Below are 23,470 nucleotides of genomic sequence, written 5' to 3'. Positions count from 1 at the left end.
TAAGATAACAGTATATTTTTATTTCATACGTCTCTTTTGTGTCATTTGTCGCCATGTTTTATGTCACTTCCTGTGACAGTGATGTCATCACCGCCCTCTCTAATGTCTCTTCACTTGGATCTTAAGCTGAGAGTTCATTCTTCAGCATAACACAATAATCTCAACTCAAAGTCCAGTGACTTGTTCTGTTGGAGCTTTCAGCTGCGAGTACGTCCACATCAAGTCGAATTGATTTGTAAACTCGTCGTTTTCATTCACTTCAACACGACAACGGTGCTTAAAACGTCCTCCAGAGCGGATGAATCCCAAAAGAGCTGAGCTTTGGCAATACAAGCGAGTGAAGAAGACACCAAAAAGAGTTTTAATGTCACGGCTGAGTATTTACCGAACGGTAAAGAGGAACATTTTCTCTGTAGGATTCTTTCAATAATGTTGTCGGACACTAATAATAACAATCTGAACCTTTCAGTGGAAGAAAAATGCAATTCTAGTCATATCATTATGGAAATAGGATCCAGATTGAAACATGTTTTCCCGTTCATGCCGCCCTTAACCTGTATTTATGTTTTCTGATGCAACAAGAGAAATTGATTTGGTCAGCCGTCTGTCTATTTACCAGATGTCAGCTGTGATGCAGATTTTTAGTTCATCAAATGAAAAGAAGGAAAAGAAACGGAGATTTAACGGCGTTCCAAACCAAACTGGAAACACTAATGTGGACTCAAGTTGTTTTCAAACTTTAAAACGCGGTCATTAGCTCCAAGAAGCTGGTAATGAGATAATTTTGTCTCACAAGCACGATCTTATCTCAGCATCAACGATTGTTTCCATCTGTAACAGAACGACGACGAGGTCCTCGCCGCGAGGATCGGCTGAGATCTTTGACTTCTTGTGCAGAATCTGAATCCCGCAGACGAACGTTGCTGAAGAAGAAACTGAAATAAGAGTTCTGGTTTTTCTTCTTTCTTTATACACGTCAAGAACTCGCCATCGCTTCCCGTTTTACACCGACTTCTTCTTCACCGACACGCGCACACACTACCAGACATCGTGACGGACGCATCATTCACAGACCACTCGAGGTTGAGGTCACCGCAGAGCTGATTGCACTTCTTGTGATTACGCTGTAGTTCATCGGGATAAGCGCAGTGCGTTTCTATTGATTCCACTCGAGCCGACTGGTTGCAGCGGTACAGAATCCACACTGTGCAGGGAGCGACAGACAAAGCCACACTGTTATAACACCGTTTATTACTCGACCGAATCCCATCGGTGGGCATGCACTGAAATATCTGCTCGTGCTACCACCCACACGCTCGAAGTCATGGTTATCAATTAATCATTGTGCTTTCTCACGACTTCCTCGAAGTGTTGCAGGTTCTTTCTTTCTTTCTTTCGTTCTTTCGTTCTTTCGTTCTTTCTTTCTTTCGTTCTTTCTGCTTCTTCACGCAGACTCTCTGCGCTCTCGCTGCTCAGTGTCTGTATGCAGTTTGGCATCAGAGATGGTGAATCAGGCCAAAGGACACACGCATGGAATGACTGTCGAGAAAAAAACACCGTTTATGAAGGTTCAGTGCCAATAAAAGGCCCAAATCAATCGTGTTTTTTTTTTATTTTTGTTGCTTGTTGCAGAAGAGAGGGCACTAGTTGTAATGACTAAAAGAAAGGGTTGGTAATCTTCGTCTTTACATCCTGATAGAAAGCAATGACTCAAAAGCTCTTTGAAAGAAAGTATTTTCCGTGGCTGTTTGACTCTAACAACACACTTGACTGTATTCCGCCCGTGCAAGATTGAGAAATATCAAGCTCTAAACACAGCAATTCATTTTTATGAATGAATCTATTACACATAATGTCGTTGATCCGGTACAGTGACTACAGGTCTCTGGCTTCATTTTAAAAACATGTTGGTGTCGCTCTTATTGAAAGGTTATCAGACAACGCGTATTAAGAAACACGTCAATAGGTATTTGTCCTCGTTGATGATCAACAGTTGTGCGCCGTTGTGCCGACTGTGATACACGGCCGCCCGGCCTTTGCTGCGGATTAACGGCTGTAAGACTGTGCAGCAGCGCAGTCATCTATTGTGCTAATCTGCTGCCAATGGGCTCAGAGATTATTAGCCAGATCATGAGGATCAGATTGGGACTGGATTTATGCAACTGCCAGGTCTGTGTGTGTGTGTGTGTGTGTGTGTGTGTGTGTGTGTGTTATATGCACAAGGTTAACAAGTTGTATAAGGAAGTTTTTGTCAATGGATGGAAACATTGTGGCCGGTTGCAGGCACAGGGATTGATGAATGATCGGGCGTGTGGTAAAGTGTGAGTTGTGACACGGTTGAAGATTCACACTCACTTTTCATATTTGTGAATACATGTTTTGCAGTATTGAGCCCCCCCCCCCCCAACCCAAAATCCCCTGTAGTTGCCAAACCGGACTCCACCAACAGCCCCTGATACAACACACCTTCCTCCACCGTGAAGGTTTTGAGCTCCGTAGCTCCGATATTCTTTCTCTCTCTTCATACACGTGACCCAGTCGGACTGAAGAGGTACACCGAGTGAAGAGCGAGCTGCTGTAAACACTTCATCTGCTGTCAGCGCCTGTTCAACACAATGACCTATTGTTCTCCATCTATTTATTCTACTTCTGCTCCCTGTGGCCCCACTTGTTGCATCTTGATCCTCTTTTCATCTCCCACCTCTATTCTTTTATTCAGTTTGCACTGTATTTTTTTTAAACAATGTTTCTGCATGCCAATTGTCAAACCATTTTCTCTGCTTCCTGCTCCAGAACATCCTTTTATTTCGTCTCGTCTGACCATTTTCTTGCGTCTGCTCTCTTCTTTCCCTCCAGCCTTTGCTCTCATTTCTCTTCAGCATCTTTCCATCTGTGCTGAGATATTTATTTTAATAATTTATAATAATTTATTAATTTCTTTCCCCGGCAGCAGCTCAGAGAGAGAGAGAGAGAGAGAGAGAGAGAGAGAGAGATCTGACAGATCTGACTGATGCCCTTTTAGGCCAAACAGAGCGCTGCATTAAAGGCTTTCCGAGGACGTGGCCATAGTTTCCTGGATGGCATCGTGTGTCTTGCGCCGAGATGTCAAAGTGACGGTGGAAGCATGCACACGGCGGATTAGCGACGACCGCCACAACAATGTCGATGTCCCCGAATGTCCACGGCGCCCCAAAGCATCATCGCCAGAGAGACGGACGCAGCTCTGTCCACCTGAATACCCGCTGACCTGCTGTCTCTCAGCTCGTCTGTCCGGCCTCCTCGCTGACCAACTTAATACACATTTTTTTGGAGGGTTATGAGAACAAAGACAAACGAGCAAACCGCCTTTGATGGCAACTCGATGTCATATCTGTGTCTGTCTGTGTGCTGGGAGGTCTGGGAATATTGGTATTGCAAATCAATACGGGATCGTGTAGCGAACAGGACGAGGCAACGATTTTCAGCTCCCTCCCTCCCTCTCTCTCTCCCTCCCTCCCTCTCTCCCTCCCTCCCCTCTTTCTGAGCTAATCATGTATGTTGTGTTTCTTTGGCCAAAAGAAAACGTGAACATTTGAGTCAGTGTGTCTGGATTTGAACTCACGTGGGTGTAAAATATTCTCATCACAACATCTCAGCAGATGATTTCTAACCTGAAAGAGCAGCTTAAAACCCTCTGTTTCCTAAAAGCACTCGGGTTAGGGTTACCGGACTTTTACGTGTAGTGAAGTATTTTCACAGTGTGGTATTACTACTTGTACTTAAGTAGAGGATCTGAATTCCACCGCTGGCCATTTCACAGCCTGGTGACTGTATCTGTACAAACCAAACAGCGGTAACGGGGGAAGGACTGCACACGGGTAATTACTGCCGTCATTTCAGCCGAAACGCCCGCGCTGCAGCGAGCAGAGATGAAGCTGCCAATCAATCTGTCACTAGCTGGAGGCAGGAAGCACGGTTACAAACTGTGTGTGTGTGTGTGTGTGTGTGTGTGTGTGTTAAACCCTTGTCAGAAAAACAACAGTACTTAAGCTTAAGATTCTAACTTTATCTCTGACACTAATCACTTTACCAATATTGGTTTCTTGTTATTCCATGAGGGGGAATCTTTCCCCTGAGCTTCAACAGAAAGATGGAAAACAAGAGTTGTACCTCTGCTACCTTTTTAAACCAAAGGAACGCCTCCAGAACTCTTTTGTTAAATTACCCAAAGATATCCAGGGCCTCTCTCCACGTCGCATATGTATTTAAGGGAGAAATGTACAAATAGCAGGAGGACACACGTTAACAGAGCAATCATGGGAAAAAAGATTGACATGAATGATTTTCAGAATGGCTGCAGATACATTTTCTGTCCATTGACTCACCATCTCAGCTCCAAAGGTGAGTTCTAGAGCAACCAAAAGGATTTGTATGTCCAGGAAGACTGACCGCAGTTTTGTTTTCCACATTCGTTCTCTGATTAAACTTTAATGGTGAATTTGAAATGTTTCGAGCTTCACACCATTCTTAAGATGTACAGATGAGAAGTTCCTCTTCTCTTCTCCTCACACCTCTGCATGCACAGAGACCTTCCGTCACGCTTTCCTGGGAGCCAGCTCGGCAGGCTAAATAAGAATGCGATGATCGGGGAGACTGTGAAAAAAATATAATCCATTCCGTCCAAATTTGGAGGCGGAGATTACACAGTGAGAGCAGCGGCTCCTCTGTGCCAGCGAAGTGAAAGGAAGAGACTGTGAAACACACCGTCAAGCCCCAAAAATATCCAAATCCAAGTGTAACCCTTTTTAAAGACGAAGCCTATTAAGGATGTGATATTGAAACACTCGTATGCGTTCAGAGAACCATTCACTGCTTCAGAAGCAGTGTGTACAGCTGCAGCTTATTTCCAACACCAGTCCTTCGATGGGCATTGAGACTTTAAGTAGTTATTAAAATGTCAGTTTATAATCTGTAAATCAGTGCGTGTCATAAACAGCCATCCATGACGACACACAAACAAACATGCAAACAGACAAATGAACCAAAACAAACATCCTTCGGGGGTTCCTTCAGGCCAAATGTGTTTTTTGAAGAATATTTTTAAGTAGTAAATTCTTGCCACCTGCTCATTAGAGTGAATGGGGGTCAGCCTGAGCCAGCTCAGGTGAACATTTGGGCCACCAAATTCAGGGGGCTGAAATATTATCATCTATGCCTGGAAATGCTTCAGTGAATTACTAAAAACTGTATTTGAATGATACAGTGTGAGTGTTTTTAAAATATAAGATGGAGAAAAGAGTCTCATCACATGACATCAAAGTGAAGACGCTCTCCTGAAAAGGTGGAAATGTTATCTTCCTCAGGAAAGAAGGGAGGAAAGGAAAGAGAGAAACTCTGTTAGAACAAGGACTTCTCCAATAAGTACTTTGTATTGTGTTTTAGTGCTACTTCTAAGAGCGTTTTAATAATGTAGTCATTTTATTCAATTGTTTTCAAGCGTTCTTTTACAGCTTTTTCGTGTGTTTTTATATATTTCACAGGCGTCAGATGGAAAATCCTCCCACAACTCTCTCGCTCTCGCTCTCTCTCTCTCTCTCTCTCTCTCTCTCTCTCTCTCTCTCTCTCTGTTGTTGCTGTTCTTCTCGACATGTAGAAACTCCTCCTCCTTTTTAACTTCATGGCCATCTGTCGCTGTCTTTTCCCAGGATCCCTCGGTGCAGAAGGTTGGCGGAGGGAGGAAGAAGACTGTGTCCTTCAGTAGCATGCCCTCTGAGAAGAAGGTAGATGAGCCTCACAGATTTACATGATGAGAAAACAATTCAAAACAAAAAATAGATCATAAAGTGTTTTGATTTTCCATTTCCCAGGTGAGCAGTGCTGCAGACTGCTTGGCGTTCATGCAGGGCGGCTGTGAACTGAAGAAGATCCGGCCCAACTCCAGGCTCTACTGCCGTTTCTACACGCTGGACACCGACCTCAGCTGCGTGCGCTGGGAGCCGTCCAAGAAGGACATCGACCGGGCTCGGCTGGACGTCCTCAGCATCCGAGAGGTTCGCACCGGGAAGAGCACCGAGACCTTCCTCCATAACGGCCCTATCTCCGAGCACCTGGCTGAGGAAGCGGCCTTCTCGGTCATCCATGGGGATGATTACCAGGTACGTGTCCTCCTCAAAGACCCGCAGTGAATAATCTTACCCATCCAGCCCGCCCACGAATCTCCTCATCTGTCCCTCCTTACAGTCTCTGGACTTGGTTGCGTTGTCGGCAGATGTGGCAAACATCTGGGTGACGGGCCTTCGCTACCTGTTGGCCCACCCGTCGGTCATCGGGGGTGCCGGGGGCGGCGTCGGAGGAGGAGTAGGGGGGCTGGGCGAAGGATGGGGCGTGGGGGCGGACGGCAGCCCGGGAGGGAAGATGAGGAGCGAGTGGCTGGCGGCGGAGTTCGCCCAGGTGGATGAAGACGGCTACGGCATCGTGTCAGAGGACGTGGCCGTCGCCACCATCTGTAAACTCTGCCCCGGCATCAAGGAAGCCAAGGTGAACAGCACGCCATCATTTATTATCCTGCACCTTCATGCATATGCTTCATAAGACCGGTGGTTGATGTGGAGCAGTGAGAATGTGTCGTTTTTCGTGACTGTGCAAGAAAAACCCCATGTGCCACAGACAATTAGTTTCATTTCATAATTACTACGTGACGTTTGACAGTCGTTTATTGGTGTGCCCACATGTTACCAAAAGTATTTCTGTATCTGCTCCTAAATTTAATTCAAATGAAATACTTTAAGCTCTCGGGCAGTGCATGGTATGTGTGTAGATCTAGATGTAAAATAGGCAGAAATTGCTAAATATATTGGTTTCTGTTCATGGTCTAAAAGATTAGAAAGTAAGATGTAAATCTGTAAGTTTAATATTAAGATGTAACAAACGGAGGTAAAGCCAGAGATAATTTTCACGAAATGTAGTCGACATCTAGAGTTTAAACGAGGATGTAGAAATATCTTGAAGCCATATTGAGTTGGCCAGAGGCCGGTTACCTCTCCCCCTGTTCCTCCTCCATGCATCACCTGCTGCTGCTGGAACAAAGAGAATAAGATTAAACCTGGAAACATAGAGAGAGGATGGACGTCTGCGTTGGCTCAGACGGGTCACATGACTGCTGACATCCTGCAAGAACAGTTGGCTGACGAAATGACCACCTCATCTCTCGCTCAATGAACTCTCCTCTTCTCCCTCCACAGGTGCGTCTGCGTTTTAAGGAGATCCAGCGCAGCAAGGAGAAGCTCACCTCCCACGTGACGCGCGAGGAGTTCCACGAGGCCTTCTGCGAGCTCTGCACGCGCCCGGACGTCTACTTCCTGTTGGTGCAGCTGTCGAAGGACCGGGAGTGTCTGGACCCTCAGGACCTCCGACTCTTCTTGGAGACGGAGCAGGGTCTGTCTCTGGCGACCACGGAGGGCTGCTGGGAGCTCCTGCGGCGCTGCGAGCCCTCTGCCCAGGGTAAGGAGAGGGGGCTGCTGGGTCTGGACGGATTCGCCCGCTACCTGCAGTCTCCGGAGTGCCAGCTGCTCGACCCGGAGCACCTGGGGGTTTGTCAGGACATGAACATGCCGCTGTCCCACTACTACATCAGGTCTGTTTACCAGTCAGGCCACTGTCTCTGAATTAATCTCGCTGCGCTCTGCATGCCACCAAAACAAACAATAAAATGGATCTATTGTGCCGGTATTGCATTATTATGAAGTCGTTTTATGTCTTTTTAGAGATTGTGGACAATGTCAACACTTTCATTTGTCTTCTTCTCTGATATTTTCAGAAGTCACTGCACGTCATTAATACTATAAATCATGGTTTAGAAGCAGATTTAGAAGTTGATCTTGTTCCTCAGCACCTCGTACCGCTCCTACCTGCTGGATGACCAGGTCCACGGCAGGGCAGACCTCGGAGGGTTGATCAAGGCCCTGCAGTCCGGCTGTCGATGCGTGGAGCTCGGAGTGACCGACGGCCCGGAGGGCGAGCCTCTCCTCGGGGTGGACTATGGGCCAGATATCCCCCGCCACCATCATCACCACCACCACCACCATCACGCGCCCGTGACTCTCCGCTCCGCTCTGGAGGTGGTCAACAAGTACGCCTTTCTGACCTCTCAGTACCCGCTCTTGTTGTACTTGTGCCAGCGTTGTTCCCCCGGCCAGCAGCGCACCATGGCACAGCACTTAAAGAAAGTGTTCGGCTCCCTTCTCTACAAGCCGGAGGCCCTCCCCGTCAGCGTGGGGGGGCGAGCCTCGACCTTGCCCTCCCCCGAGCAGCTGAAGGGACGCATCCTGATCGTGGGGAAGAAGCTCCTGCCGGAGCAGGACGGCTCCGATGGGGAGGTGTCGGAGGAGGATGAGGAGATCGGAGGAGGGGGGCCCCTCGCCGGGAGGCGAATGACCATCCCTGGTGAGGAAGAACTGGGCGTGGTCTTGGTGGTGCCTCCGCCCTCTCAACCCAGGAAGCTGCGGCTCCACAAGGAGCTGTCGGACCTGGTGGCGATCGCTCGCACGGGCAGCCGCAGCTTCTACGCCCAGAGAGCCAGTCACAAACAGGCCCAGCAGCAGTCGCCGCCCAGCAGCCCCACCTCCCCCAGCACGCCGCTGCCGTCTGAGCCGCCTTATTGGACGCTGTGCTCCCTGGGCGAGGGAGAGGGCGGGCGCCTAACCACGGAGAGCCCGGAGGACCTTGTTATGTTCACCAAGCGCACCCTAACGAGGGTACGACCCAGTTCGGTGCGTCTGGACTCCAGTAACCCCAACCCACAGGGGTACTGGAAAGGAGGGGTCCAGCTCGTGGCCTTGAACCAGCAGACCCCCGGCGCCATGCTGGACCTTCACAGGGGTCGCTTCTCACAGAACGGAGGGTGCGGTTATGTCCTCCGACCGGCCGTGTTGAGGGACGAGGTGTCGTACTTCAGCGCTCATACGCAGGGCTGTGTGCCAGGAGTGCCAGCTCAAACGCTCCGGATTAAGGTGAAGGCGTTATGTTAACGTCCCTGTTTCTGTAACATTCAGTTCCTTTCCCCCACATTTCAGTTTTCCCTGAAATATCTTTTGTTTGTGTTCTACTGTGCAGGTGATCAGCGCCCACAACCTGCCCAAGCCTCAGGGATCAGGGGCAAAGGGAGAGGTCATTGACCCGTACGTGGTCCTGGAGCTGCACGGCGTCCCAGCTGACTGTGCCGAACAGCGGACACGCACCGCCGCTCAGAACCAGGACGACCCGCTGTTTGACGAGACCTTCGAGTTCCAGGTGAGGCCTGCTGCAGCTCTACACGCGCACACCGCCATTAGTCTGGACTGTTTGTTTGTCTGTGAGTTTTGATCTTGATTTTCACTGAAATAATGTAATTTCTTTTATATTTTGAAACAGAGCAAATGCTCAAGCGTGTTGTTTAATTGCAGGTGAGTATTGTCAATTAATTTCTTGCAGTTTTGGTGAAGTATGGCGTCCCACGGTACAAGCATGAGTAGAGCATGACGCAGCCTTAAGTTACCGTTTCTCGGAGGAATTTGTTAATAGTTGGTGGATTTTAGGCTGCAGTAATGGAGACTCATTTCAATGCATTCATTCATTCATTCTCTTATGGGCCAGACAGATTTCCCTTGATGTTATTATACATGACCTAACCATGAATATGAAAATACAGCCTTCCAAATCAACTTAAATGGGCAGAAAATGTTTTGTGAGACACTGAAAATCCTACTTTGCTCACAAGAATGATGCAGTGAGTAAGTGTTTCTTACATTTGATGTTTCAACTGGAACATGTTTACATGCTGTATATTCACCCTCTGTCTGAAGCACTTTGTTTTCAGCGTGCAACATAGGAAGTGGAGCCAAATCTGATTGGCTTGTTGAATCACATGTTTTATGATCTATAGGTTTGTGGGTTGGTTGCAACTCCAAATACCCAAATGTATGAACATAGTTTGAAAAAGTGAGCTTTTCATATTTTCCCTTTACTTTAGTTATATTTGGGTTGTTGACATGCACACACGATAATGTCTGTACAGCAAATACTGAGAAAAGCAACAGCCTGTTTAAAGCCATTTACATAACAGCATGACAGCCTCTCATAATAATCCTGTTTACAGGAGCAAAAATATGATTTCAATTTGCTAGAGAAAATTGTTATCTTTTGTTTTCATTAAAGGCAAAATAAATGTCCCAGAATGCTCGCTGAGGTCCCAGTTCAGTGATGATGTCACTGGAGAAGAGATGCTGTAGTTCCTGAAGCAGTTTGTGATGTTGATGACGTTACAGTTAAGAATCATCCGTTAATCGAACCCGGCACAGACTTCTGCTGCTGTTATTGCGTCACATTTTATTTGAATGTGCATTTAAAAGTGTCCTAGATTAAAGATTTTTTAGGAAAGAGGAAAATGTCAACAACGTAAAAGAGGCTGATGTGATTTTTGGAGAGGTCTACGTGTGCTCTTCTGTCGGCTTTGCACCTGCACCAAAATAGAGCCCAGAGTACTTAATTGAAGGGGCGGCGGGTCCCCGACCGTCGAGATTTAAATGAGGTGCTCGCATGAATACACTTATGTCTGCAGTGAATTCATTACAGGAGACGTGATTTGATGGCTGCTGTGTTGCTGATTTGGCTTATTTTTACCGCTCAGTGACAGAGTCCTGTATCAGTGTGACTGAGCCATAATGACAAGCTGTCACAACTGATATGGCGATATGTGTGTGTGTGTGAGTGTGTGTGTGTTCAGCGTCCTGACCTAATGCACCATCACAGAGGCCGCAAACGGGTTTGTCTAACACCCGTAACTCAAAACGTTTGACTGTGATTACGTTGGATCTTTGGCAGGAGACGGGCGTCGAGTGGAGTTTGAATGGAACGTTTGAAACTCCAAACGGATCACATGTGACGTCACCCTCACACCCTAAACGGCACCGCTGTCATGCCGATGCCTGTTACCTTGTTGCGCACATGAGTATTATTGGCGACGAGGGAAAATAAAAGGGTTTTAAATGAGAAAGGGGTGAGGACGAGGTGTTGAACGGATTAAGTCAGATTTTTCCCCGAAATAGTCTCGACCCTCGACTGATTTTGTAATGAGTCTGTGGCCACGACGCCTGATTAATTGCCATCGGTTGGATTTCTGGCCGATTTTTGGTCAGCTGTGTTACAGTATGAGCAGTTCCACGGTCCAATGTCCCGCATGGCTGCTGTCAAAAGATCTGTTCTAAACTGCAGTAAGCTTGTTTTTATATTGCTGGAGTTGTATTTTACATGCTGTGGTTCCATAAACTGAACTTCACTCCAGAGCAGACCATATTGTCTGAATCTTCCAGCCATCTGCGGCTCCATATTTTTATTTCATTATTTGTTTTACTGCAGTGCTGCCTGTCTCTGTTTCTGTCATTCTTATTGAGTACGTGGTGGCTTCTGTTTGAAGAAACTTAAACGTCCCATATTGTGGTGACATAAGTGAGATTTCCACTTCTTGTTTTTCAATGTGTGCTCATGCAGCGGTCCAGAGAAGTAGAGTCATCTTCTCATAGACTTCCATTCAATCAGAGTCGTCTGAACCAAACTCTCGGCAGTTGGGTTGCATTGTGGGTAATGAAGGTGCACGATTTTGACAAGGAAAAGAAGAATACTGCTTTTAATGTGTGACTATTATTGTGTACTTTGTTTTTAGTGTATTGTTTTTATATATGATGATTTTAATGTAAAGTGTCTGAGTGTCATGAAAAGCGCAATATAAATAAAATGTATTATTATTATTATTATTAATATGTGGAATGAAAAGGTCTTTTTTTTTTTTTTTACAGTCTTATTTTTCAGTATTTTTAAAATGAAGTTTCCAACAGATGAACAACATAATAATATAATCACTGAAGAGCAAGTACAAAGCTAAACAAATCAAATCTGGGCACTTTAAGATAAGCCAACTAAATAATTCTGATAGTGTCACAGGAGTGCAATGCTAAATTGGCAGAGCACTTTTAAACACCAGACGGTGCACTTAGATTATAATACCGTAACATTTTGAACTGTCACTGCTGCCTGTTTACGGACTCATTTTCTTTATAAAAATCAATCGTCTCCTTTTATGGTCAGCTGAGGTTTTTGGAAAATGGTACTCAAGACAAGTTCAGACATTCGCTCTCATCTTAATGATGTCAGACACACATTTTTCTTCAAAATTGTATTATGCAAACACGGGTCCACTTTATTCTGGTATTTGTATATAATTTGATTAGAAAAAATATTTTGTAAACAAGTTTGAAAAGACATTTCTTTTCCCAATTGAATGCCTTTGAAGAATTCTGATAAGAAATGACCCACGGTCCATACTTTGCTCTTGTGAGTGTATGGAGCTGCGAGCACATTGTCGTCCATGACACTGAAGGGTGACCTGACTGTCACGCAGCAACTCCAGATGTCGGGACAATGTGAGTGTGGATTCATTGTGCTGAGCCTCATTTCGTCTTTTCAGAGGAGCGTTTGGTTTGAAACTGATTTGAATTGACTGTCTTAGAGCTTTTCTGCTCAGCCAAGGGGACGACTGACCCATGCATGGAACTTCAGCTTTTCTCCCCACCACTCTGCCCTCTCACAGCTTATGGGAGTGAAGACACACACACACACACACACACACACACACACACACACACACACACACAGGGATATATACTTTATGATAGTGCAGTCCAAGCCTAAGGGGGCAGCCCAGTCCTCGTTCAGTCAGTGTGACATGTTCTGCGCTCCCTCATCCATCACCACCAGCTTCCCCGTCATACTACACTCACATGTTTAAAAAAAACATTATTTTGAACACAGCCCTGCATGCATCTGTGTCTGTATGATTTTATTTCCTCATCAGTATAAGACCTTAAGAAGTGTTGTCAACAAAATGTACCATTGGGAGACGACTCAGTCGTCCATCTTTTTGGGACATGTCCTTCGAAGACAGTGGACCCTGAATTTGGACGCAGCTATTATATTCACTTCCTGCTGTTTTTGTTTTTGGGGCTCCGTAAGTGCTCGTTTTCCTCCAAGTGAAACAAAGGAGTGTCTTCACTGCTGTGATCCAGAACATATGAACATATGTAACAACAGGCTTTTAGTTTTTAACAGATGTGACACACAAATTCAGACGCATGCAAACTATAATCTCAATATTCGTGAGGGAATCAATGTCTCAACTGTGCTGCTTGAGTTTGTTTCCTTCCGAGCCTGAAGACTTCATATGGTTTTATTGTTGTGAATGTGCGCACGCACGCACGCACGCACACACACGCACGCACGCACGCACACACACACGCACGCACGCACGCACGCACGCACAGGCTCGGGGCAAGTTTATTCTCATTCTCTGTGGGAAATGATAGATTCATACTGCTGTTTGCAATAGACACGACACCAATATCCATCCTGTGTGTGTGTGTGTGTGTGTGTGTGTGTGAGACTGTGCCAGACTTTGAGAAAAACAGCCATTAGCTGATAATGTTTTATTATGAAATGTGTTTACTCTCAGTTCTTCTGCACAGAATGAATATGCAGAGACACACTGCATCATTTGTCCTCCCACTTGTGTGTGTCTGTGCTCACATGTACGAGTGTTTATAGCCTTATTAGCCATTAAAGTCCTCCGGAGGTGTGATTTTTAAGTGCAATATTTCAGCCAGCATTTCCCCCTCTGCAGCAGCAGCAGGACGCGCCGCTCACTGCAGCGTGTAATTAACATTAATGCTTCGCCTCAACAGCTTCATGAGTGACGCTTAATAACACGAAATGGTGTGTGTGAACGCCTCCGCTGAATACTGTGACTAATTTTTCACCTTTTTGCTGTTGTAAACATTTAATGAGTGCATCTTTTCCTCCTGATGAGAGCCGACTTGATTCTAAATCAAGAGCATGAATAATGTACAGATGCGTTCAGACACTGTCTCTCCTCAGGTGACAAAACATTCAACTTTTAAATGCCTCAGTGATCAAACGGATGAGTTTGTTCCTTCTGGCAAATGCAATTTACTGTAACACTCTTGAGATGTCAACAACAAGTTTGATGATCCACGGAATTAGTATTTGGGAAGCCTGCCAATGTTTGTGTGTTAAGCATGTCTATGTATACTGTATATACCGGTACTTGGATAATGTAATCTCAGTGGTTCTGGGGCTTTCCATCATATCATCATATGATCTTCATCAGCATATAAGATGAAACTGGAATGAAATTGTAGCTGAATGCGAATTGCAGCATTCCATAACAACTGGGCAAATTCCATCTGCCGATGAGGATCATGTGATACGGTAACAAGCCTCACAGTGGCACAACTGCCAGGAAGAACGGGACAAACTTCCCAAATCCAGGTGTGCAAAACCCGAAGATACTTCAGAAGACTCTAAGCTGTAATTGCCGCCAAAGGGGCTTCTGCAAAGTAATGGATTAGGGGCCTATATACTTAAGTAAATGAGATATTTCAGTTTTAGATTTTTAATAAATTTGCATTAAGGATTATTGAGTGTAGAATAGATTGATGGACAAAATGTCAATTTGATCCATTTCACATTATTATAATTGTTTAATTTGCCCTTAAGGGTCAATGTTAATGTATTTCTCATTTTACAACACAAGGCTGCACACTGACATGTCATTTGTAGGGCCTTTAAGCTACACACAAGTTGGAATATAATTAAATACATTTTCTGAAAATATGTGTTCGGTAAAAAGGAGAATCAGTAACCAGGTCAAAATGTGCCCGTGGTTCTGTTTCTGTTCTGGTGCAGGTGAACATGCCGGAGCTGGCCTTGCTGCGCTTCGTGGCGTTAGACGACGACTACATCGGGGACGACTTCATCGGCCAGTGCAGCATGGCCTTCGAGTGCCTTCAGCCCGGCTACCGCAATGTGCCCCTGCTGGGCATGGCGGGAGACCCCTTACCCCACACCAGCCTGTTCGTCCACGTGGCGATAACCAACCGGCCGGGAGGCGGGAAGGCCCAGCGGCGAGGTCTGTCGGTGAGGAGGGTGGGGAGGCGGGGCCGGGAGTACGTCACGCTGAGGCACACCGGCATCAAGGTGGTGGACGAGACTTTCAAACCGGCTGGTGCCCCCCTCAAAGAGGCCACGGACCTGCGGGAGGACGCTCAGGTGAGAGCCACTTAGTCAGGTTGCAAATTTGCATCGCTGCCGTTAAGAATACTTTATATATTCACAGCGGGTCATTGATTTGTCACGCCCCCCAGGTGTGTAAAGGCTTTAACTCCTCATTGTATCGAGCCAACTGCATTTTTTTGGTTTAGTTCCTGCAGATGCAACGCTCTTGAGTTCAGACATAACGCTCACTTTACAGGTGCTGCAACTGCACACGATGTCAATTCAGTTTTTATTTATTTTGGCCATTATCACAAATCACAGCGGCTTTTACAACCCGGACACGCTCCGTCTTTAGACCATCAATCCGGATAAGGCACGACTCACCAAAAAACACAGCATTTGGTGAGAAAGAAAAGAACCTCATGAAGAGCAACAGAGAAGGGTTCCCTGTCCCAGGACAGACAGACATGCAGAAGATCATCTGAACGCATACGAATATTGATCCAGGAGGACATTGGGCAACTTCAGCTATCAACAAGCGTCAATAGAAAGATACGATAAGACGTGAATGTGTCTGGGGCAGCACATACTGACACGTCAGCCAAGTTCCAAATCTTTCGATTGAAGCAAAAAAGCAAACAAACAAACAAATTTGTTTTGGTGAACAAATACTTTCTCTGGTACTTTATGTTCCATTGATTTAAAAGGCGAATTCCAGCCAGGTTATGAAGGTTATAAAGAAAATGGCAACTTACGTGACGGTGCTGAAATCAGACTTCTCTGTTGGGTGACGGAGGAGGAGGAGAGCCAGTGACAAAAGAAGTAAGAAGAGTGGAGGAGGATAAAGCTTCTATAAATATCAGCAGAAATAGAACCTGGTCGCACAGCACCCACCAGCTTATCGCTGAATACAAACCATATCAGTGTGGGCGATGTGACTAGAATCCTCTTTCTCCGTATATATCTGCTTTTAGAGAGATATATATATATTATGATATAAATGTGCACTTTATAGCCCAAAGTATGTGGACACTCCCTTTCCTGTTTTAACGTGACAACTCCCCAAAACCAGCTCCATAAAGAAATGGTTTCCCAGGATGGTGACCTCAATCCCATCCAGCTCCTTTGGGATGATCTGGAAGGCCGACTGTGAGCCGACCGGATCGCCCAACATCAGCACCCGAACTCACTAATGCTCTAGTCCCTGCAGCCAAGAGTGGAGGCAATTAAAGCAGCAGATTGTTTGAAGACTCTAATATCTGTGAGTTAAGAAAAGAAGTGCGAGGACCTGGTTAGCTTAGCTTAGCATAAAGAATGGACGCAAGAAAACAGGGTTTTCTTTTTCGGGATACGTGGTTCTCACAGGACAGAGACGCTACAAACATATGATGTTCTTATAGGATAGGATGCTCTGCTGTAGATTAAACTAACCAACAAATGAGTTTAAAATCAACATACCAATCCAGAAACATCTGATATACCAGTAAACCACTGACAGGGAGCATTTCACTGCACTATGAATGCTTTTACTTGAGTAAAGGAACTAAACACTTCTTCCACAACTGCCTAAATGTCGAGTTATTTCTTTAACAATCGTGGTTTTGTAGAAAGAAACGTAACATCAACAGGTGTTATGTCTGGTCGTTTTGGCCATATAGTGTAGATTTATGGATTAGAGAACGGACAAGGAATCTCTGGTTTTGGCGAATTCAGTCATCTGAAAAATTAAGGTATTCCATGACACTGATGTCATTTCCAACAGCCATAAAACCCTCCTCCTCTTCCTCCTTCTTCTTCGTCTCCTCCTCCTCCTCCTCCTCCTCCTCCTCCTCCTCCTACTCCTCCTCCATCATCATCATTTGTTTGCAACATTTCCCGCAACGGTTGAGTAGCCTCCTCAGTACAAACGGTAAAGCAGCCTCTATCGGGAGACACATCCTTCATCGTCTGTATCGCCCAAAGCTGAAACAATCCCGCCCAATCAATGTGTCAGACATCCTCCCTCGCAGACCTCCCCACACACACACACACACACACACACACACACACACACAAACACATTCACAAACTGCTTTTAATCTGCTTCTCTTTCACTTGAACTCTCTCCTCTCTGTCCCCGTCTCTCTGCCATGAGTCCAGCTGTGGGCTCATCTGCCAGAGTCAGTTATTATTCATCCTGCTTCTATTGCTGTGTCTCACACACACACACACACACACACACACACACACACACACACACACACACACACACACACACACACACACACACACACACACTTCCACACAGGTGGGGCGTGATAATCGCTCGTCCAGTTGGGGCTCTGCCAGGTGGCAAATTGCATTCTAGTGGTCGTATATGTACAGAAATAGATCTCTCACCTTCATTTTGACCCAAAATGTAATTTAAGCAGATTGACACGTGACACATTAGTTTTTTGGGGGTTTTTTTGCATCCTGACACACCTGCAACAGTTGAAAAACACTCTGAATGCTGAAATGATTTTTTTCTGTTCCACATATTGTCTTCTCTTTTTGCCAAATGCGCTTAAGACGAGGCTGATTTCACTGGATTAAAAGAGGCAATGACTGCCATCTTGATTTAATTCACAAGAGAGACAGCAGGTGTGTGTGTGTGTGTGTGTGTGTGTGTGTGTGTGTGTCTCCTAGCTTATTTCAACAGCAGGAACTGTACATCAGATCTCATGCTGTTTTCCCTCTCCTCCTCATCTCGCTGGTTTTTCCAGAGCGCCACGGCCAGCTTCAAAGAGCAGTGTGGGCTCCCCACGGTGGCCAAACCCAAGCAGTGCATCCAGAGCCTGACCACGAGGCTGCAGAGCCCCGAGGGCACCATGGGGGCCACCATGGTGCTGAAGGAGGGCTACCCGTGTCTGGAGCCGCTGGTCAACCTCGCTGAGCCGACGCGCAAACTGCTCGCTGCCTACGACGCGGTGAGTGAGACGAAGGGCGGAGGCTCAAACCCTCTGCAGCCTCACCATGAATACACCATGAATAGTGCACCAAATATCCAGTGATCAGCATCTCCAAATGCATGCTGTGGCCGGCTGTTTTAGAAAAAGTGCACATTTAAACTGCATCTAAATACTAAACTATGTATTTGTGACCAAACTGGCTTGGGGCTGAGACAGGATGGGATGATGCTGCCGGCTCTGTGAAGAAGCTACTGTTTGTAGCCACACCTAATGAAAAACAGTAATGCACTATAATTTGTGCACAGCCCACTCCAATATTTTGTTTTTAAGCGAGCATCTCACTGGTTCTCTCGACAACAAGTCAATGGGATTTTTCCATTGGATTCTGTCCGTTTAGTTCTTAATATATTTCAGTCTGGACGACATCGCCATGTCTAAGTGGCTTAAAAACTAGCGGTATAATTGAACAGTGTTAAAATGGCTTCATCACACAATGGCAGGCCACTCTGTGCCCTCTGCTCACTTAAAAAATAAAACAGTCACCCACACACACAGTTTGCGTGATGTCCAGTCGAACATCACACCTCTTCAAGCCTTTCTGGGCGCACACACAAAAAGGCTGAGTCATCATCACACACACTCGCCCTCCTCTCTCTCATCTCTGCCTCCTCAGCTGCCCTTCAATACTCCTCGTACCGTTTGAGATAAAGCTTTTTCAAACAATTTTTTATTAAGTTCGACTTTCTTCCCGTCTGTGCAGATGATTGCCGCCCAGAAGCAGCTGATTGAGAACGCCGATGCCGTTCAGGAGCGGGTCGCCCAGGTGCAGAGAGAAGGTAACAGTGAGCGACGGGTGACGATGACATTCGGCGATAATGAACGGGAGGAGAGAACGATTTCGACGAGCCCTCGTGAATAAAACGACTGCAGCACACGAGATGCCCAAATCCTAAAACAAATCCCCCAAAATGAGCAAATGCGAACATCAAACAGCTGAACTTAATGAGGACGACTCCTCGGAGAAGCTGCGTCTGACAGTAAACAACAGCGTGGAGATTCGACACCCTCAAAGGTTTTTGTCAGCATGGATTTCTAATTAGCAACAAACCAAAGGCGCTCTCGTTTTTTGTGCATTTTCAAAACAGAAGTATGTTGTTTATAAATAAAGAAAACTCGCATCGATATTCAGGTGTGATGCAGCTGTATAGCAGCATTCGCAGTGAAAAGATCGACAGTCAAACCTGCGTATTATTAGACCTTCTCACTGTCTTCGATAACTCCGGACCTTTAACTGTCCGTGTAAATGTCACGAGGAATGTCACTCCGCTGTTGTGTTAATATGTAAATCAGTATTTGACAACCAATCCATCAAGACGTGTTGATAATGCTAGCACAATAGCTCCTACGCACATTACCGTTTACCGTTTACAAACTGATGCAAAGCTCCTGTTGGTCTTTGTGTTTTTGCAGGAATGGACTTCCACGAGGATCTCGCTCGGCTCGGGGAGAAGGAGGGACTGAAGGGACGCAAGCAGAGCAAAGCAGTGGAGAGTTTCACCTGGAACATCACTGTGCTCAAGGTGCTCATAGTGACGTCAACACCCTCTGAATCTGTAGGATGAACTCAATCATTGTCTCGTTATTGTTACACCAGACTTCTAGCAGCTAAAGCGTTGGTGGAAACCAAAAACCGAGCTGAGAGGAGAGTGAATGTTGGACACATCTGTCTGTTGATTAGAAATGCTTCTTTTCAATAAATGCAACCTCAAATCTAATGCTAAATATTTCTCCTGTCAATCACGTCCCAGGAAACAATCCCAGCCAACAACGGCCTGTGAAACAGATGCTTCCACATTCTGCTTTCCTTGTGAGTTGAAGTCGTGTCTTCCTGTGTGTTGCAGGGTCAGAGCGATCTGTTACGGGGAGCTAAGCTGGAGTCCCTGGATGCACTGAGGCAGCTGGCCCTGGCCTGTGAAGCCTGTGGACTCACCTCCTCCTCCAACTCCTCGTCCTCCACCGCCGAGCTGCACTACTCCTCCCACCCTCTGCCTGGCCGCCGAAGCAGCACACACGGCAACGGACGCATCTGAAGAGAAGGGAGTGGACAGAGTGCATGCAGGGGGATAACAGAGATGAGGAGATATGAGAGCGAGAAAGAGGGGAGGGGGGAAAAGTGTGGGTATAAAAAGCACCACGGGACCCTTTCTCCCTGGCAGCGTATCCCTTTAGACAGTGAAGTATGTGTCTAGACTAGACCAGACCAGAGCAGTATATCTGTTAAAGCCTTACGGGGAGTCAATTTGTCACTGAAGGTCCGGCCAGAGAGGCGATTCATGAACGTCGTAACTCCGCCGTGGAAAAAGATTGAACTTTTATCGACTCCTCCTTTTATTTTTCTGTGAGAAAACGTGCAATTCCACGCTGTTACTCTGCAGGTTCTTCCTCATTAGAGAGGAAATAATAGCCACCAGAATAATTTGTGACAACGGGGCTGTAGTGGAGCTGATGTTTATGGTCCTGTTGGTGTTCAGAGGCAGAATGGAGGCGACGTAGAGCTGTTCTCCGCCTCAGCGTTTCAGCTGGTCCCCTGGGGAGGCAACAAGACTACCTGTGTGTGTGTGTGTGTGTGTGTAGAACAGATTCCTGCAGCATTGGTGAAGTACACTGTCTCGATGTAGCAATAATTCTAACTGTAAGTTACAAGAAGTCAAGGAGGCGGTGTAACTAACTCGATGCTTACTGACTGGAGGATTGAAGACAATAGAACTAACTTTATAGCTCAGTGATGCTTATGAATGTGTCCAGCAGGTGCTGCTGGTTATGGCTCATAGTTGCGCTTACCTGCGAGTGCCGGCGTTCCTCTTGGCCTTTTGAGTGTAACTGCGTGTTTCTTAATTCATGCAGGAAAACACCTGTTCTTTTAACTCCGCCTTTGTACTCTTATTCTTATATTCTTGTGATGCTGCGTTTGAACCGAACGTGACAAAAGTGATAAGCACACACACACACACACACACACACACACACGGGACCACGTCTAACAGATTGTAATCTATTCTCCAGGGAACACAACTGATCTCCACTGTTGGTGATTGTCAGGCTTTATGATGAGTTGAAGGATCTTACTGCCGCTTTAAAAAAGCCTCATTTTTTTTCTTGGTTCCCAATAATTTAAATGTTGATTGTATTCAAAAAATAGTAGGGCAGGTGTGTTTTAAAAACAATTTTAATAAAAAGTACTCACTATCTAGTGGATGAAAAAAAATGAATTTCCACCTCATCCTGCAGACAGTTTGAAGAAAGCAGGCGTGAGTGAACTTTAGAACAGAAGACACGTGAATGTTTTATTCTGCCCTTTTGAGGGAGGCAGGAAGGCGGACCGACGGGAGGCGAGGATCACAGCGTAACAGCGTAACAGCTCACCAGCCCATCGACCCCAGCTGGTGGCATTGAGCAGTAGACGGGATGTAATGAGAAACATGGGCTCACCTGCCCCTCTTTAAGTGCTGCTGCAGGACTACTGTGTGCTCTGAATGGCCTCCTGTATTTCTGTGCACTGCGTTGGCTGCCTTTCATTTATCTACACATTCCTTTCCTTCAAAAAGAACCCGTCCTATTAACCTCTTTCATACCTCCACCCTCCATGCTGCTGCTGCTCCACCGGAGGCTGCAGGTGTGGAGTGACGGAGCTGACGTACTGAGCCACAGGAGGAGGTCGACCTAATAACACTTCCACGTGAGAGAAGCTTCTAAAAGTAGACCGTGAAGAGAGAGCAAAGGTTGAAGGACAGAAGAGGCTGATGGTGCCGTCACTCTTTGGATGCATGTGTGGTTGGCTGCGCACACCTGCAGAGCTGCATAATTGGCTGTGAGCAATAGACTGAGTGACAGCACCTGTTGTTTTGGTCTATTTATAACGTTCTGACTCACTTGGAGGCCTCGGGATGTGTGCGCCTATGCTGGCGTGCGGTCGTCTGTCACGATACCACGGTGCCCTAATTCCTGGCCTGATGGTGCAAACAGGTTCTCCCACATACACGCAGTCATTGCCAAACTAACTCCTGTCAAACAAACCGCAGTGTTAGCGTTCTGTGTTCCGGGTTTACATGCCTGCTGACATGGAGGCACACAAGTGGGTCACAGAGCCAACAGGCGACGGGGTTTCACTTTTTGAAGGTGAACGAGTAATTCATTCGGTACAAACTGTGTTTACAAAGCAGATCTATGGTAGACATCGACGACTGTGCTGCTGCATGAAGAGAAACGTTTCATCACTGAGGAAACCGGCAGCTTGTTATTTGAATGGAGACCTTTGCAGTGTGTCAACGCTTGAGCCACTCGTTTGTCGCTCTAAAAGGAGCATACCTGTGTTTCCGCATGATTTAACCGACTTATGTTCATCCGACTGTTTCATTTGAAAAGTACGGACATTGAATGTGTTTTTACACCTTCCAGGTGGTTCCAGTTAATGTCATGAGAGTCAGAGACTCGCTTAAAGCAAATCCATGTCATCGAGCCCGTGTTCTTATGTGCTAAAACATCATGTCGTGGTGATGCAAATGAAGGCAGTGTTGTGATATGCACAGCCGTGTATGTGAAAGAAGCTACATTATCTGTCCCACGAGCTACAGTTCTGCCATCATTTGTTGGGTGGGTCTGAATTTTTCTTCAGATGTTTCACATGAATCCATCTTTTGTTGCAATAGCACGTTGATGTCGCTTTCATTGAAATCAAACAGAGCGTGATGTTCACCTGTCCGGAGCAAATCTTAAAATCGATTGTATCTGTTACCCGCGTGTCTTAGCTCTCTCTGTGCTCTTCAGTGTGTGACGCTATACCTATCTTTGCAGACCAGTGGTCAAATAGTGCTTAACATTCATGTGAATAATTGAACGAGCTGTTTATTCCTGCCATAGTGATGTGGACAAAGTTGTGTATTACCCCGTGGCGTCTGCCGTGTCTGTGCTGGCCCGCGTCTACGCCGCTGACCTTTAATCCAGTGTTCCCTGTTCTTACAGTCACTGTATGTTTTTTGTAAGATAGAGGTAAAAAAAAAAAAAGACCAAAAGAAGAAGAATATTTATTAAAGTGTGTTTTAAGAAACATAAATAAATATAATTAATTAAATGGACCTTGCTTTTATTTTGAAAAGCTACTGTGTTTTCTATCTGACAAGTAATCCAATATAACAAGAGTATGAAGAGTATGTATCCCAGACTTAATAAAGTGATCTTTTCCTGACCAACTCCTCTTGTGGCACTCTTCTTTGTCTCTCTCAGTCTCTGATGCTGCTCTGTGGATATCTGTCGTCTCTTTCCTGTTTATATTACATGACGTACTCCGATGGCTGCAACCTTTATCGAATGCAACCTTTGACTTCTCTAATAATTAGTTGAGCAGGTTGAAACCTTTCCAACCCTTTATTCTAAATGTTGTGTTTACTTTAGCTTCAACAATAAGT

The 23,470-nt window shown here is 45.9% G+C and overlaps 1 protein-coding gene across 1 annotated transcript in view; it reads left to right on the top strand.

Annotated features, from left to right (window-relative positions):
- The window catches only part of plcl1 (phospholipase C like 1), a 50,708-nt gene extending 27,465 nt beyond the window's left edge, over window positions 1-23,243 (top strand). Inside the window, exons 2-12 of the mRNA XM_079277032.1 lie at window positions 5,685-5,759; window positions 5,847-6,134; window positions 6,220-6,516; window positions 7,221-7,612; window positions 7,868-8,987; window positions 9,091-9,267; window positions 14,770-15,132; window positions 17,823-18,026; window positions 18,769-18,844; window positions 19,479-19,588; window positions 19,910-23,243. Of these exons, the coding sequence (XP_079133158.1) occupies window positions 5,685-5,759; window positions 5,847-6,134; window positions 6,220-6,516; window positions 7,221-7,612; window positions 7,868-8,987; window positions 9,091-9,267; window positions 14,770-15,132; window positions 17,823-18,026; window positions 18,769-18,844; window positions 19,479-19,588; window positions 19,910-20,098 (3,291 nt within the window). The 3' untranslated portion in view covers window positions 20,099-23,243. The remainder of the gene's footprint in view (window positions 1-5,684; window positions 5,760-5,846; window positions 6,135-6,219; window positions 6,517-7,220; window positions 7,613-7,867; window positions 8,988-9,090; window positions 9,268-14,769; window positions 15,133-17,822; window positions 18,027-18,768; window positions 18,845-19,478; window positions 19,589-19,909) is intronic.
- The last annotated feature ends 227 nt before the right edge of the window (window positions 23,244-23,470 follow it).

The sequence above is a fragment of the Melanostigma gelatinosum genome, assembly GCF_949748355.1.
Source record: "Melanostigma gelatinosum genome assembly, chromosome: 10".
NCBI lineage: Eukaryota > Metazoa > Chordata > Actinopteri > Perciformes > Zoarcidae > Melanostigma > Melanostigma gelatinosum.
Note: the sequence above shows the minus strand (reverse complement) of the source record. Positions and strands in the feature narration are given on the sequence as shown.